This window comes from Lycorma delicatula, chromosome 3 (genome assembly GCF_047948215.1).
Source record: "Lycorma delicatula isolate Av1 chromosome 3, ASM4794821v1, whole genome shotgun sequence".
NCBI classification, from domain to species: Eukaryota; Metazoa; Arthropoda; class Insecta; order Hemiptera; family Fulgoridae; genus Lycorma; species Lycorma delicatula.
In genome coordinates this window covers 1,969,393-1,986,535 of record NC_134457.1, presented here as the reverse complement: position 1 = coordinate 1,986,535, position 17,143 = coordinate 1,969,393, and the positions used below count along the sequence as shown (strand labels likewise).

Here is a 17,143-nt window from a genome sequence, read left to right as displayed (position 1 = left end):
CATTAATGGAATGAGAAAATTGTTTACTGTTATGAGAAATCCGTAGCTGTAGTGACAATATGGAAAAATAGATGTATGTTCTTATAGCAAATAAAATATATGTTTATGCCATATTCATTTCATTGGCTACCTCTTTCTATTTGTGAGTTATAAATTGCATTTAAGCTATCACTTGCATGTGTTTTATCCAACACTGGATTCAATATGTAAAATTAATTTTAAAACACGTTTTAAAAATAAAACTAATTTTCACTTACTTTAGTAATAATATTAAGAGCTTGAAATGAACAGCTGACTAATAAAAATGGTACTAATATTTTTAACAATATTAATATTGTCATTGTGAATGGAGAAAATACTGTTAAAAAACATCGCACCCAAACTAGATCAAATGAATTAACTGATGCAATATTTCCTGTCCCAAAGAATGACAAGATAATATAGACGATCTAACTTTTCATTAAGGAAAAAATATTTTTTTCATACCACATAAAAAATTATTTTTTTTACATCAATGAACAAGGATTATTCAGTAGTAATCCGGTACTGTTATTACTAAGGAAATGTAATGTATACTCGATTAATATTTTTTCTTACACCATTAATGTTTAGTTTAATATTAATTTCCAAATAATCTCACAACTAGCCAAATTCAATTTTTTACTGATACTAAAATATCTTACTAATTCCACTCAGGAAATATAACAAAATGAACCATCAGAATTAAAAAAATTCATGATAACAGTATTCAAATATTACTTGTTTTTAATAGAAAAGGAGTTTACAATAAGTATAAATTTTTAACATTTCAGCAAATGTGACATGATATGATGCTTGATTTTTGGTCAACATAGTACTTTTCAAATTAGAAGTACTTCAAATTAAATTTGTTGGAAGAAGCATTTATACTAACAGAAGTAATAACAAAAAACATACAATTACTAAAATATACAAGTTGTACCAAAACCGTCACTCAGAAAACTCAACAACATGAATAAGGCTAACAAAATTAAAATTTTCATTTGTGCTGTTTACTAAAAATCAAATTTTCTTCTCTACACATGCATAAACTAAAATGGGTTTTTTGCTTGTTACCAGTATGAGACTACAGATTATATACATAAAAATAGTTTTTACTCTAATGACAGTGTTTTACATAAAAGTCCAACAGAATCATGAACATTTTGCTAGTATGCTAGAAATCAATTTACTAGTAGGACAATCTTCATTTTCAACAATTTTAGTTACAGAACTATTTTCCTGTTTATATTTTATCTATTAGACAGCAAAATATATTTAGATTATTTCTTTTTTTTTACACCGTGTAAATTTATTGTTCTTTTTTTTAGTTCTTTGTTGCACAAATCCCTTGACGACTTAATTTTTACTGTAATATCAAAGATTTGTTCAATGATTCCTGCAATTAACATTATTAAAAAGTGTACAAAAATTGATCTGCCCTCATCATTTATGTCTATTATAATTACTTTTTTATATTATTTAATATTAAAATAATTATTAAATGATTTTTAATTTTTCCTCATTGTTTTTATATTACTTTAAACTATTACACATTCAAGGTCATACTATTGGGTTTGCAAGAATGTAATTTCGGTTTTGTAGTGTGAAGTAAAACTTTTTTTTATATGAATGTTGAATCAAAAACAAGAATATATTTTCATTTTTACCCGTAGTTTTTTGAACATGGCATCGTGTGGTATAATATATAATTTAAAAAAACAGCTTACCAAATTCCAGTTTGATTTCCTTGAGCGCTTTCAGCTATTCTGCCATCTTCAAGAGGAATATAATTACCATTAAAATTATAAAACTATCGTAATTGAATTATACGTATAACAATTGATCATCATTTTATTATTTGTCAAAAGTTAGAGTTAAGAGGAAATTAAACTGGAATTTGGTAAGCTGTTTTTTAAATTAAAAATAATTTTTCATTTTGTCCAATAACTTTCTCCCAACTTCATGATTCCACAGTCATATAATTTTTGGTCTTTAAAAAACTGAAATGAGTGTGGTTTCAGGTCATCATCATCATCATTAGTGAAAGGTTTATCATTCAAAATGTTTTGCAAACTTCAAAATAAATTATAATCTGACAGTGCAAGATCAGGAATATATGGGGATGAGATATCACTTCCCAACCAAGCTTCAACAATTTTCCATGAGTTATCCAAGCTATGCGAGACCTTGCATCATCTTTGTAGAATATGATTCCTTTGGGATCTGCCAATTTTGGCCATTTCCCTTTGATTGATTTTTCCAGTTTTATTTGTTGACAGTAAACAACTGAACTGATTGTTTGGTTCCTTGGAAGCAACTCAAAATACACAACCCACTGGGTTGATCTAGTGGTTAAATCCTAATCACAGATCAGCTGATTTCAAAGTTGAGTTCTAAGGTTCAAATCCTAGTGAAAGACAGTTACTTTTTTACAGATTTGAATATTAGATCTTGGATACCGGTGTTCTTTGGTGGTTAGGTTTCAATTAATCACACATCCCAGGAATGGTCAACCTGAGACTGTACAAAACTACATACGCTTCATTTACATTGATGCATATCATCCTCAGAAGTAATACTTTATGGTAGTTCCAGAGAACAAAGAAAGAAGGCTCAAAATACACACCTACGTAATCCTACTGAATTAACAGCATGATCTTTTTTAGGAGCGATTCAGCTTTCAACATGACTTATGCTTTCAACATCACGCTTAGACCATGATTGTTTTTTATTGATATTGTAGATATTCCATTTTCATCACCGATGATTTGTTTAAAAAAAGGGTAGAATTCATTGCAATTGAGATGCATATTGCAAAGATCAATTCATTGTTACGTGAATTTCTTTCAATTCATACAGAACCCAAATATCAAGCTTCTTAATGAGTCCAAGACATCTGATGTAATTTTCAATCACTGTGTGCAATACACTTAACTCTCTGCAATCTCTCACACAGTTATATGATGATCTGATTCAATTGATTTACATCAACTTTAGTAGCTCGATCAGAACAATGGTAGTCTTTGAATGAAATTTCTACAGAATAGAATTTTTTAAATCGATTCCTACACATGCATTAGGATAGGTAAATCAACACATAAACTTCACTATCTCTTAGTGAGCTTCAGCAGCTTTCTTGTCTTTATAGAAATAAAAAAATAAAATATGTCAAAAAAGTTTGTTTTTTCACTCCACTTCATGTTAAAATTGTCCATAAACTAATAGATGCAAACATAATTTTGCTTGTAAAGTAATTTGCTTCTAAAAGTGACAGAAATCCTTCAAAACAAACAAAGTTATCTATTTGGGGAAACTGAAATTACTTTCTTGCCAACCCTATATATTGTTACACTTATGCTATATTCTGTATGCATACAGTGTTACCATTTTGTTAGAGAAAAAAATGTATAGTTTTTCTACATGCCTCCATATAACTTAAATAAATATTATTCTGTACTAATAATTAGTTTAATAAAATTTAAAAACTACTGTTTAATCATAGTTATAATCTGGATTTATATTAAAGAAAAATGTTTTCAAAATGCTTTTAAGGTTAAATTATAATTAAAACTTCACTAAACCAGAAATCACTGAATTTCATATGTAGATACCATAATATTATTTTAATGTCTCTTTAGTACACTAATCATGATGTTAGTATAACCTATGTGTTCACAAATATAAGTGTCATAACATAATCGGTTAGTGGCCTGACATGAGACCTAAGGCACTTAAGATTGCAAACCTCTTACTAAGGACAGTAAATGGTAAGGTAATTTCCATCACTTTCTTTACTAAACTGAATACACTGTTGTAATCGGCATACTTAAACCCTTCAAGATTTACAAGCATCACCACATGTCAATAATTAAAATAAATAAGTTAATTAACAATGGCTAGACTCAATTACTCTTAAAGGCAGTGACTATGATAAGTGGCACTTATACCTGAGATGTTTTCATGTATAACAGCCATAACAAAGAACAGGACAGTTAGTGTAAAGAAACAAATTAATGCAATTTCAGTCAGTAAGAGAAGTTTACAAATAACAACAGTAAAAGTATCAACTTCATGCAATACTCAATAAGTCTAGCTAAACAAAAGTAACAATAATTAGCGCACTACTGTCTCACAAACTACAGTAGATGTTATATTTATATAATATATTCTCTTAACTAGTGCAATGTTTAACTCTGCCAAAAACAGTCTTTACTAAAACAAAATGAGTACAAATATGCTGAGTATTGTGTTCTTTTACCTTGAAATGATAACTCATAATGTATATCAAACACAATCAGTATATTAAATCCATAACATGAAAAGTGGACAAAAGAAAAAACAGAAATGAAAAGCATACAGGTCCTTGAAATATAGTTACAGAAGAATATTGAAAATGAAGAGGTCTAAAGACAAACAGAAAGGGAATCTTGGAAAGAGATAAACTATGCTGGAGACCTACTTAACATATCCAGGCTTGATTATTTTAGAGGGAAATGTAAACTATAAAAATTGTAGAGAAAGGCAAAGACTAGAATAAATAAAACTGATAATTGAGGATATAGAATGCAGTAAATAGAGTGAGATTATAAGATTAGCACAGAAAGAAAATAATGCAAAATATGATCAAAGTTACTCTGTCTACATGATCACACAAAACTGAAATTGCATACATCATTTTCACGAATGACTATATCAAGGTACTTCATTAGTTATCAATCTACATATATAAATCCCAATTAAAATACACACTAAATAAATAATTTTATTTTTAAACTAAAATATAAAGGATACAAAGAAAAATGCTCTCCGAAAATCAGTTCTTGTAATATATTCTTGCACTTGTTTAGTTTCCTTCTCCCAGTCCTGAAATAAATCATAATAAATTATTTTAACAGCACGAATAACAGTTATTAATTTAATAAATTAAGAAGTTATGCAAACTTAACTCAGTAATTCAGCTGGAACAGCTTTGATTAATCTTGATTCCCAAGTAAAGTTTTCCTTTTTTTTATCATTACAATTCACCGTAAATAATTAAAAAAATGAATTCATAAATAAAAATAAAAATTGTGAATAGTTAATTACCGATAAATGTAATTTACAATAAAATATAATACTGTATGCTGTATTTTTAAACACAATTATACATTTTTACAGCATTCTTAATCTAAACTAAACCTGGAATATAACATTATTTCAAAAAAACTTGAACTACAAATTTTGAACTTAATATAATGCGGTTACTTGCTAATCCAGATGCCAGGTAACACCTGGCATCTGGATTAGCTTCTAACTCCCTAATCACCTGACATCTGGATTCAAACTAATCGTGAACTTTTCGTACATGGTGGATCAACTGCTCATAAGCTATCTTACTGCCTGGACAAAAGCTCAGGAAACTGGAGGATTAGCGAAAAAATTAAATAAAAAGAGCGTGTTTAAAAATTACATTGTTTAAATCAGAAACAGGGAAAAATAGATTTACTAAAATTATGGAAAGATTCCCTTTTCAGATGATGTAATTTGCTTATTTTGGACAAAGATAAAACACAGAGTGTTATCAAGGTTTTAATCCTATTTAATACGAGGGTTATTTTTTTCAAGGTCTGATCAGTCGCGAAATAAAAACCCGTGCAAAAATCGGATCATATGTATTGCGCAGCATCTCTAGCATGGCCTTCAATCATGCAGCGTCACTTCGTTTAGTTCTGAACACGCAGCTAGCAAGTAAACATATCTACAACAGCATCTCCTGCCAAGTGTGAAGTGCGTGCGGTAATTCGATTTCTTCAGGCTGAGTGGTGTAATGCGGCTGAAATTCATAGACAAATTATTAATGTGTACGGTGAAACTTCAATGAGTGACGGTCAAGTGCGACAATGGTGCAGGAACTTTAAAGCAGGACGTACAGATGTTCATGATGCAGGCGGTCAGGTAAGGAAGCGAGTGTCAACCGATGATCTCGTTGAGCGAGTGAATGAAGCGATTCGAGAAAATTGTCGGTTCACGATTTCTGTATTGAGCGATTAGTTTCCTGAAATTTCAAGGTCAGCTCTCTACACCATTTGAGCGAGAGACTTCAGTACCGCAAACTATGTGCGAGATGGGTTCCCAAGATGCTGTCCGACCATCACAAAACAATGAGAACGGACACCTCCCTAACATTTCTCCAGCGCTACCACAATGAAGGAGAAGATTTTTTGAACAAAATTGTCACAGGGAGCAGCAAGACACGGGTCCATTTTGAAACTGAAGAAACAAAAGAACAATCCAAACAGCAGATGTATTCTCATTCTCCCAGTAAACCGAAGAAGTTCAAGTGAACCTTCTCCAACAGAAAGCGTATGGCTACTGTGTTCTGGGACCGGAATGGAGTTCTGTCAGTGGTATTCATGGAACGTGCACGACCATCACTGCAGCCGCATACTGCATGACTCTTCAACGTCTACGAAGGGCAATTCAGAATAAGCGGAATGTTGTCATCAGGCGTTGTCTTTCTCCATGACAATGCTCGGCCGCACACTGCAGCATTTTCGCCAGTAAGTGTTTGATCACCCACCATACAGCCTGGACTTGGCTCCATCTGATTTTCACCTCTTTGCTAGGAGGACAACATTTTGGCACAGACATCGAGCTGTAGACCAGCATAGAAACATGGTTGAAAACACAGATGGCTCCGTTCTATGACGAGGGTATTGGAAAGTTGGTAGTACGCTACGACAAATGTCTAAATTGGAGTGGCGACTACATAGAGAAATAGCGTAACTATGTAAATACTTGTTAAAAATAAAAAGTTTTTTATTTTCACAGTGGTTTTAATTTCGTGATCGATCGGACCTTGTTAAAAAAATAACCCTCGTATATCTTACCTTTGACTTACATTAATGAATCACAAATAAAATTAAAGAAAGTGTTCAATGTGAGCACCTTTCATCATGTGGCACACATCCAACTTATAACAATAATTTATTAGCGATAGATAGGGCAGTTTTTTCATTAATACCAAACAAAAAAATCCTCTTCCTCTTTATATAATAGTACAGATATATGTCAAACAGAATTTCTAAATAAATGACTTTTAAAGATAAACTCAACATAACAAAATATAATATTTAACATAACAGATATAACCCATTATTACACATTTAAAAACAAAAAGCAAACATACACAAGACAAGAACTAAAAATACAACATCAAACTTTCAAGTCGGCCCAAAACCTCAAATTTCTCACAAACTTAACAGAAAATTGAATTTAAATCTCAAAGAAACTCAGTACAATAATCAGAATTTCATCAAAATTGATTGAACAACAGTATTAAATGTTCCAACTTTATATTTAAGAAACATTTAAGTTTTTTCCAAACACATTTTAAACAATACATTAAACTCTTAACATGATAATATATAATCAAGCGATGCAACACCTAGTAACAAAAATTTAAAGAGATGAGGTTTTTCACAAAAAGAATAGCTCAATACATTAGAACTCATTGAAATATATATATATATTTAAATGAATTCACTCATCTACTATTTAATAATATCCTTGATTGTACAATTCAAAATAAGTATCACCTTTATTTCATTTCACGACAGAATCACAAGATTCAAAAGTTTTCTCATCCTACACCACCCGCATTAAATCCATCCCTTTTCACCTACACTACAATAACTACCTGCCACATGTTTTTATGATGTAATCAGTCCGTTAATATAATAAGACATAGATGTTCAATACCAGAGTGAGATAATCTTCATCAAGAACAAATTAATGCTTTTATTTTAAAGATTTTTTGTCGATTTAAATTTCTACTTATGTGAACACAACGCTGATGCAATGGGTCGCTGAAATATAATGTACAATGGAACATAACAGAAGAACAAAATATTGCAGAAAGCCGTAGATGGTACTATATTATAGTTTCAATTCCCTACTCCTGACATTCCAAAATTTGTTGACTCAGCCCTCTTATTTTCTTCAGTTACCATGTTACGGAGTCACCACCTGCTTTGTCAATGTACCCAAAACATTGTTGTGATGAGGGAGACGACTTACTTTTCAAATTGTGGCAGGAGATGAAACTCGGGTGCATCATTACAACCCAGAACAAAAACGGTAGAGCATGGAATACCAATACTACAGATCATCACAATCAAAAATATTCAAAACAGCTGAATATTAATGAGATGTTACAAACATCTTAGGAGATGTGTGTGTCTTGATCGACAATTCACAGAGGAATGTTTTAGTTTATATTCTAATTCTGTATAAGGAATACTTCTATAGAATTAAATACTTAAATAAATAAAATATTTGTATATATTTCCAATTCTATATAAGGACTGTTTATTAGCTCGTGATAGCTATTCTGGGTTGAAAATTTCAGTAATTTGGAATGTTTTTAAGCTAATTATTTTTTCAACTGAATTTGTCTAAAGTAATACTTTATAGTTGCAGTAAAAAGTTTTTATTTTATAAGCACAAAAAGAAATACTCATTTTGTAATGTCATGTAATTAAGTAATTACATGACTAGTTATTTATCTAAAATTATATTTGTGTACTACGAATAAAAAAGAAAAACATTGGAGTTAGAACTATGTTAAAAAATCACAACTCAAGAAACAGTTAGAAATGTTCAGTTATTAATTATTATTTTATTACATTTTATTTTTGTAAAGTATTTGGTTTTTTGGAAGTAATTCCTCAGTATCTACTAGTGGTAATCGCTTAAAGATTAAAATAGTTATCTATAGATAAAAGTTTTCTTTTAATCTTTCCCATAAAAAATATGGTGCGCAGGTTTATTTGTTTATTATACGACCTCGCATTTTTATTTTAGCTACTATTGATGCAGAGCGAACCAGCGAACCAACTTTGGTGTGCCAGGCAGTTGCACGCAGCGCATAAATGATTCACTCATTCGAACTTTATAGTTTGAATAACTATGGTATACGATTTATACTTCTTGATACGATTTATCTAAAATTATATTTGTGTACTACGAATAAAAAAGAAAAACATTGGAGTTAGAACTACGTTAAAAAATCACAACTCAAGAAACAGTTAGAAATGTTCAGTATTTTGAAGTTTTTCATATAAAAGTTTTTGTTGTTGTTAGTATGTTAAATTCATGAATGTTATTTGGTCACAATCGGTAAAAACATTTAACAAAATCATGTGAAATGAAATATAAACCGTGTAACATTTTTGTGGCGGGCCTAGCCCACCTGTTTCCTAGTATCTTTTAGTTTAAAATGTATTTGATTATAACCGGTAGAATAATATATATGTTAGAATAAATTACGGCTATTAAATAAAACTTTCGCTTACAACAATAAGTTTTACTATAATAAAAGTAGAAAATTAATAATTTTTCTAAAAAAACAATTACCTTTACGCTGGAAACATCTTTCTCTAAACTAATCCATGTAAAAAGGTTTGTCATTAATACTAAAATAAAGAAAGCCTCATGTCCAATTGACAAAAGAAGAAAAGGTACAGCAAGGCTAAGTGAAATAGCTCCTAATCTTGGCAGAACTTTTACTGAACCGACAAATGGAATAACAGGACAAAGTACTAAAAAAGAATACAAAAAAATTAAAGTAAGTAATTAATAATGTAAAGGATACTAATATAATTTAGTTTAGTAAAAATGATCTAACATGTTACAAATATAAAAATAAAATTGCAGCATTTCCCAAAACATTTAAATATAATGTATGAAAGACGTTTCACAAGAATATTCTTTCATTCACATTTTTCTAAATCTTTATATATTCACACATAACATTAGCAAAACAAAAAGAAAAAACCATTGCGGTAAATTTTAACTACGCATTAACTTTTAATAATCAACTCGCCGCTTTCTAAACAGTCCTTGTACAAGCCCTATGTTGTTGCCATAAATCAATGCATAAATGACTGCAACTATCTTTCATGACAAGGCTAAAATCTCTTATTTAAAAAACTCAAGACTCAAATTTTGCAACTATGAATTTTCTGAATTTCTAAAAAATTTAACAAATCAAGCCAGATAAGTTTAATTACAAGGTCTGTTCAGAAAATAACATTATAGAAATTGCTAATAACACTTAAACACGTTGCACTCGAATAAAAATAACACAAAAACTAAATGAGATTTCAACAATACAAGAAAATGTGGTTACAGAGGAGGTTTTGTGGAATACAATGCTGCCAACTGCACATCACTAAATATCTCCATTTTTGCATAATTAAAAATGTTTGGTTATTTTCTGAACAGACCTTGTATTATTAAGATTCACTATCAAGTATATCACTTATTAGAAGTACAAGTTCACTTAATTTGTAATAATTTTACATCCATTTTCCCAGGAGTTTCTAATTTCAAACGGTAATGATTTTTACAAAATTTTCAACCGTTTAATGATCTTACTAACATCAATATCAAATAATTATAATCATGCTCATGTTAACTTAACTTTGATACATTCTTATAAGATAACAACATATCAAAACAATTACATCATGATTAGTGTAGATATAAAAATCACTACGCCCTTATTTGTCTGAAAAGATTTTGAAAGTATTAGTATTATTAATTTACCAGTATACAATATAGATATATACTTGGTCAAGGATTACAAAGAATAAAGAAAATGATGGATCTGAAATTGGTCAAAAACTGACAATGAATCTAGCAGTCCCTTTTAAAATAATACTATACTATTATGAAAAAAATCCTGACTAAATTAAATTCTCTACAATCTTTTATCACCAATATTTTTCTTAAAACGTGAGCTACTGTTTACATAAAAATTTTAATATCAATGAAATATGTCAAATGCTATAAAAAAAAAATTTAAGTCATAAAAAAATTACCAGTAAACAGTTTCACAAATGTCTTATATTTATTATAATTTTTTTTTATAACATTTCATTACTTTACATTTCACTTTAAAGCACGTGCAAGTGCTTTACATTTCACTACTTAAGTTAAAAAAAAATTAAATGAATAAAATTAATCTTAATTCAAATAGAAAAAGAAAACGTACCAAGTAAACTCCAGGATAGAATCTGGTTAAGAAACGGTAGACCGAGTTTAGATTCGTAACTATCTGCAGTCGAACATACCAACCAAACTGTTATAGGAAATAACGATAACTGGAATACTAATAATAAACAATCTTCTTTGTTTTTAAATAATCTGATTTGATTTATAATTAATATCAATCCAGCAGCAAACCATAGCCAACCTGAAATAATTCTGTAGAAAATAAATAAACAGGTATAAGTGTACAAATTTATTAAACAAAAGCAGTAATTCTGTATTAATCAAAATTACTGTACGATTGTGTCTAAATTATTGAAGAGTAGTAAGTATTATCAAAATGATGTTTAAATTTAGTAATACTAATGGAGACAAGGCCGTAAGGTAGTCTGAAGAGGAGCCGATTAAAATATTTAATTCGACTCAAAGCAATACACTAAAAGTAAAGTAAAGTAGAGTATCACAAACTTCTTTTATCCCCTAATCTTTTTAGAATTTATTCAAATAAAATCGGTAGCATTCAAATGTAGATGTGACTGATAGCAAAGAGATCAAGATTATTGATGATATGATTGTAATCTCAAACAGAAACTGAACATAGCAACTTTAGGACGTGTTGGATGATGGGTTAAGAGAAAAATAGACAGGAATAAAGAACTAATGTGAATACCAAGCTTATGAGAGTAGATTAAGAGGGTATAAAACATACTTAATATTAAGGAACTGTAGTGACAAATAATTCAGTAAAGTATTAAGCGATTAAATTTATTGACAGTAGGAAAACTGAAAAAGTAACAAAAAAAAGTTGGAATAGAAAGGGTGCAAGCAGATAAAGTACAAACAGCTGAAAGAGATAATGAACACATAATTCAGAAATGAAATAGGCATGCGCGACACAAATTAAGTTTCCATATAGGACTGAAATGTAAGTTTTGACAAGTGCAGGCCGGTAGTACAGAAGATACTCAAAAATTATAAGCTTTAAAAATATGGATTTGGAGAAGTACAAGTGCTATTCAGAAAGTTTTTGATCCGATAAAGAGAGTACAAAATTTTTCAGAATTTTTAAACACAGCCACTTTGCAATTCAATAGATTTAAACTGACTTTTAAATTTTTTTTGATACCCTCAGTAAAATGCAATTTGCCCAACACAACAAAATAAGCAGTTATCTTAACTTTGACCTCATAATTTAGAGAATCTTCATCTAGCAATCCATTTCTTCTTCAGAAGAAATTAAATAAATAAGAGAAAGTAATCGACGGGAGCCAAATCCAGCAAATATACTGCATCTGAAGCACTTTAAAACGTAAGTCATGGAGTTTTGCAGCAACAAGTTGAGATGCGTGTTTAGGCATATTATCACGGTCAAAGAGCACTCTCTTTTTGGCCAGATGTGGACGCTTAGCTTGATAGCACCCTTTAATCGGTCCAGTAGTGAAACATAATACTTCCCGGTGATGATCTTGCCTTTTTCCAGGTAGTCTTTGAGCACTCCACCAAAATAATCCCATCCCACAAAGCTGTAAATGTGACTTTTCCTGCAGATGAAACTATTTTCGCTTTCTTTGGCGCACTTTCATAGCGTAACAGTATAACTAATCAAGCAACAAGGAGAAACTCCTTGTAGTTTCCTCTGCTCAAAAGTAAAAGGGTTTAACGAAAGAAGAAAAACTGAAACTTCATTTTTAGAAGAAAGTAAAAAAAAAAAATAAAAAACTGGAAATACTTGCGATGCATTCTATTGCACTTGATATCCCGAATTCATAACTCGAACAGAATTAAAATTCAGGGGATTGTTAGATTCTAATCAAAAATAGTATCAAAAAAATCTACAATTTAAAATACTAACAAAATTTTACACTTTACTAAATTATCTTCTAAAGTTTCTAGATTAACTAATAATAAATTAAGTTAAATTTTTTTGTACAAATTTAGGCTACTTGAAATGAACGAAGAAATAAGATTATACCACAACAAATTTAAAAATGCTTTTAAAAAGTTTAATATAAAATAATATAATAAACTAACACAAAAAAGTAATAGAAAAATAAATACCTACTCGGTTTAAAATTACGTGCACGAATATGATAAAATAGTAAGGCTTTTGAAATAATCTGAAAATATATTTTTTCAGTATCTATAAGCTAATTAAAAGTTTTAAAAACTATGAAATCAACTAACATTCAGACGATAGTACTTTGCATAATAGTAAATATTATTTACACATTAAATATTTAACATTATAAGAGTAAAATATAAAAAAACTTGTTTATTAAAACAATAAAACTTCTATTTACACAAAAAAGTAGTAAAGTAGAGTAAAAACTGTTTAAAACAACTTTCCAAACATAACATTACTACACTTTGTAACACGAATAGGATGATTACAATCTCTAAATGATTAACGTATCCTTGAGTAAGGTTTAATATGATAGGATCAACATTAACCTCTACATTATTATAAAAACTTTCTCACTGAATGCACAAGGTTTAATAATTTAACCGTACCAACTAATGACTAAATAGTAAACAGCAACATTATAGAACAGTGTCATCAAAATCATGTTTCAATGTAAATACATATTTTACTGCTTTTTTTTTTTTAATTTCTCAAAGAAAATCATATTTAAAATACTAACACAAGTTTAACATTAGGTAAAGATCCAACAGTAGGCAGGGTAGGGAACACTGCAAGTCCGAAACAACTTAACATCCATATAATTATAGCACCACGATGCTTTTGTTTCAACTGATTTTCAACAAGCGGCCACACTCCTAAACCACATAATACTATGCAAAGAACCCGACGAATGAAGAAGGTCAAAACCTGCAAATCATATATTACACAAAAAATAAATTAAATAACCCTTTTTTAAAAAGAGATTTAAATATTGTCGTTAATGAATTAATAATAATAGTTAAATGGAGCTGGATTTGCTCGCTAAAATAAATTCTAACTTAAAACTAAAATTCTGAAAGCTAAAATGTTATTTAAAAAATCAAAAGTCGATTTACACACTGATGTTTAAATTAGTGTGTTAACATTTTTTTTTTAGATTAGGATAATAAAATAAAAATTATAATGTAAAAATAATTTTACTGAAAACAAAAAAAAATGAAGCGATAATTTAGCAACATGAGGTGCATTCAAAAAGGATAAACTGTATTAATGTATTTACAATTTTATACACAGGTTTTCCCTTTCTCAATAGTCCCTGTTGCTGGCAATACACTACTCCTGAGATACTACTGTTTTTGGAACATTCCCTGGAAGTGTATTTTTGGTGATGTCATGCAATTGCATCGTATTTTCCTCGACCTCATTTACGGTTTGAAAATGTTATTTTAAGATTATCTTTAATTTTGGAAACAAGAAATAGTCTGCTGGGATCAAGCCTGAAGAATAAGAAGCAACAGCTGACTTGTGTTTTGCTAGATAATGAAAGAAAAGAAGTTACATATGAGCTGATGCAAGATCTGACTCTAGGTTTCCCGCAGTTCAAGTTTGTTTCTAAGTGCAGCATCCCTCAAATGCCATAAAAGTCCACATAATACTACTTGTTTACTGTCTAATCATATGGAATGAATTCATAATGGATTGAGCTTTCCCGATCGACAAAAATCACCGATATCATTTTCATGATGTTTTCTTTCATGTTTGACCGACTCACGAGGCCTTTTTTTGGGAGGAGATTACCTCTCATCTCCTGTTCTAATAATTTTCAAAAATCGGGTACGGTTAAGAAGGTCTAGAGATATGAAGAAGGTTTAAGGTATTAAGGTCTTGTTTAGTTCGATTCTACAAGGGTCATTCAAATATAAACAGTTAGCCTTCATCGCCAAGGGATTGGATTATGATTCACTGCATAATGGACGATGGTATCTCCTGCTCAGACATTCTGCTACTGACACTGAGAAGATGACCTACAGGCACAGCTAGCCGGTTGCTCCCCTCCACATATATCCAACTTAATACCCACCTCACCCCCTCAACGGTGCATTCACTGCTCTTCCTCAGACTGCATGGCAAAATTCTGTTCATATTTGAATGACCCTCGTATGCAGATGCGCATTTTCTTGGCAATCTCTTGGATAATTGAGCAGCAATCTTTACAAACCACAACAAGAACTGTAGCAATGTTATCATCATTCATTAACATAGAAGATCATCCAGTCAGGAATCTTCATCGGTTTACATTCTACAACTTTTAAACTGAGTGAACTATTCACAGTCTGCTCATAAAGCCTTTTCCAAATGTTTGCTGAAGGAATTTAAAATTCTATGAGTTTTACCAAGTTAGGAGCAACATTTAATACAAACATGTAGTTCTTCAAGATCTTTTATTATCACTATTAGAAATCCGAAAAGAAGTAAGAGGTTCATACACATCTTTACTCTAACTGTTGAAGCACAGACACTAAAATGGTAGCATGATGCACAAAAGGGAGTTGTGTTTCTAAAAGTTACCACGTCTAGCTGGCATCATTTCTTAGATCACTCTCTGTATACTGATCGGCATTCTATTACAAAAGATTGGACTTTGTTTTAACATTTCTCATATGTCATCATGTAGATGTAGTTAGTATTTCTTACAATTAAATTTGGTCATTAATATGTCTTTATCATATATTTTCTTGGGGATAAAGGTTATATACTGCCCATTTCAGATGAACAGCACTCTATGTATGCAACTGAATTTTCTCTATGAAACCCACAGAATTAAAAAAGAACATAGTTTTTACACAAAAATAATTAAACTGAGTTTGTAAAATGTGAAGTAACTGATGTAACCTGCAACAATGAACAAAGCAAAAATCTTTCTACCAAAGCGCTTTGAATCAAAATCGTTAAATATAACTCTAGCCGCTCATTCAATTTTTCATATATTTATGATTCTCTAATTCAGATAAATATGCCTTGCCTGATCTCATAGTTCATGTAGAATGAAGCACTTTTTGAAATAAAATCTTTATATTACTGCCCATCACAATATGCTTTTCACAGACTTCACACTTAGCTCTTGTTTCACAAAATTTGTATTTTTTGAAAAATCAAAAATGTTTAATTTAAACAAAGAATTGTATTTCATACAACAGTTATTTCTGAGTATATAAAAAATAAAAACAAATTAAGAAACATATAATTTAAAAAAATTAATTTAAGAACCGTACTCCACTAACAGTTTAACAAAATCTAATAAACAAATACTTAAAGTGATCGCATAGGAATGTTTAATAAAAGCGTTAACAGTAGTGGGTAGAGCTTCTACTGCCTTCCTTGTAGTGAAAAGTATAGTTACTAGTAATATTGTTTCAATAACTTAAACACAAGTTACACAGAGGCTCTCTCATTAATCATCCTAAACCTCCATCAAAATGAAATTTAACATACACTGACATTACAGTTAATTAATACTTCATTTTTCCTTACTGAATAAAACCTGCATAATTAAAGGAGTAAATTAATTTAATGCTTTATTCTACTCTTTCTTATGGATATGACATACATGTAAACCAAAATACATTTCAATTAGCTTTGTGACTTACAGAGTCCCAATAATTTTTGCTAGCAGTCTGCAGCAAAAATCAATCACTCTGTCAAAAGTTAAAATTTTGTAAGTATATTATGTTAATATGAGAGGTTATCTCTAAAGCAAATACCATTTCATTGTAAAAATATTTATTCTGAAAACTTTATAAATATTTTTTTATTTCCTTAAACTACATACCTTATACTACAGCTCTGTATAACACACACGAATTAAGACATTCATTGTAGCGATACACCAGTTTCAATATACCCTTATATTCTTCTGCTGCCAGTCCATTTAGCCACCGATTAACAGAATTTTTAAGTTTGTCACCTGCGAATTGCTAATCCATTATATATTCTTTCAATTTCCTAAACAAACGGTAATCAGAAGAAGCTAAGTCCGAATTATACGGCGGGTGATTGTAATTTCCCATCCAAATGTTCTCAGTAAATCACGTGTCGCACCCGCAATATGTGGACATGCATTATCATGCAGCAGGACGATGCTGTCGGTCAGCTGCCCACATCGCTGATTTTGAATGGCGGGCCGTA

General features: G+C 30.2%; 2 protein-coding genes across 2 annotated transcripts in view; one reads left to right on the top strand and one right to left on the bottom strand.

The window, feature by feature from the left end:
- The window catches only part of Ctu2 (Cytosolic thiouridylase subunit 2), a 56,681-nt gene extending 47,736 nt beyond the window's left edge, over positions 1–8,945 (top strand). The window contains exon 10 of the mRNA XM_075359347.1: positions 8,866–8,945. Within this exon, the coding sequence (XP_075215462.1) occupies positions 8,866–8,937 (72 nt within the window). The 3' untranslated portion in view covers positions 8,938–8,945. The remainder of the gene's footprint in view (positions 1–8,865) is intronic.
- The window catches only part of PIG-N (Phosphatidylinositol glycan anchor biosynthesis class N), a 57,794-nt gene that overhangs the window by 1,758 nt on the left and 38,893 nt on the right, over positions 1–17,143 (bottom strand). Inside the window, exons 11-15 of the mRNA XM_075359345.1 lie at positions 13,698–13,885; positions 11,060–11,271; positions 9,418–9,602; positions 4,813–4,884; positions 258–449 (exon numbers count right to left, since the gene is read on the bottom strand). Of these exons, the coding sequence (XP_075215460.1) occupies positions 258–449; positions 4,813–4,884; positions 9,418–9,602; positions 11,060–11,271; positions 13,698–13,885 (849 nt within the window). The remainder of the gene's footprint in view (positions 1–257; positions 450–4,812; positions 4,885–9,417; positions 9,603–11,059; positions 11,272–13,697; positions 13,886–17,143) is intronic.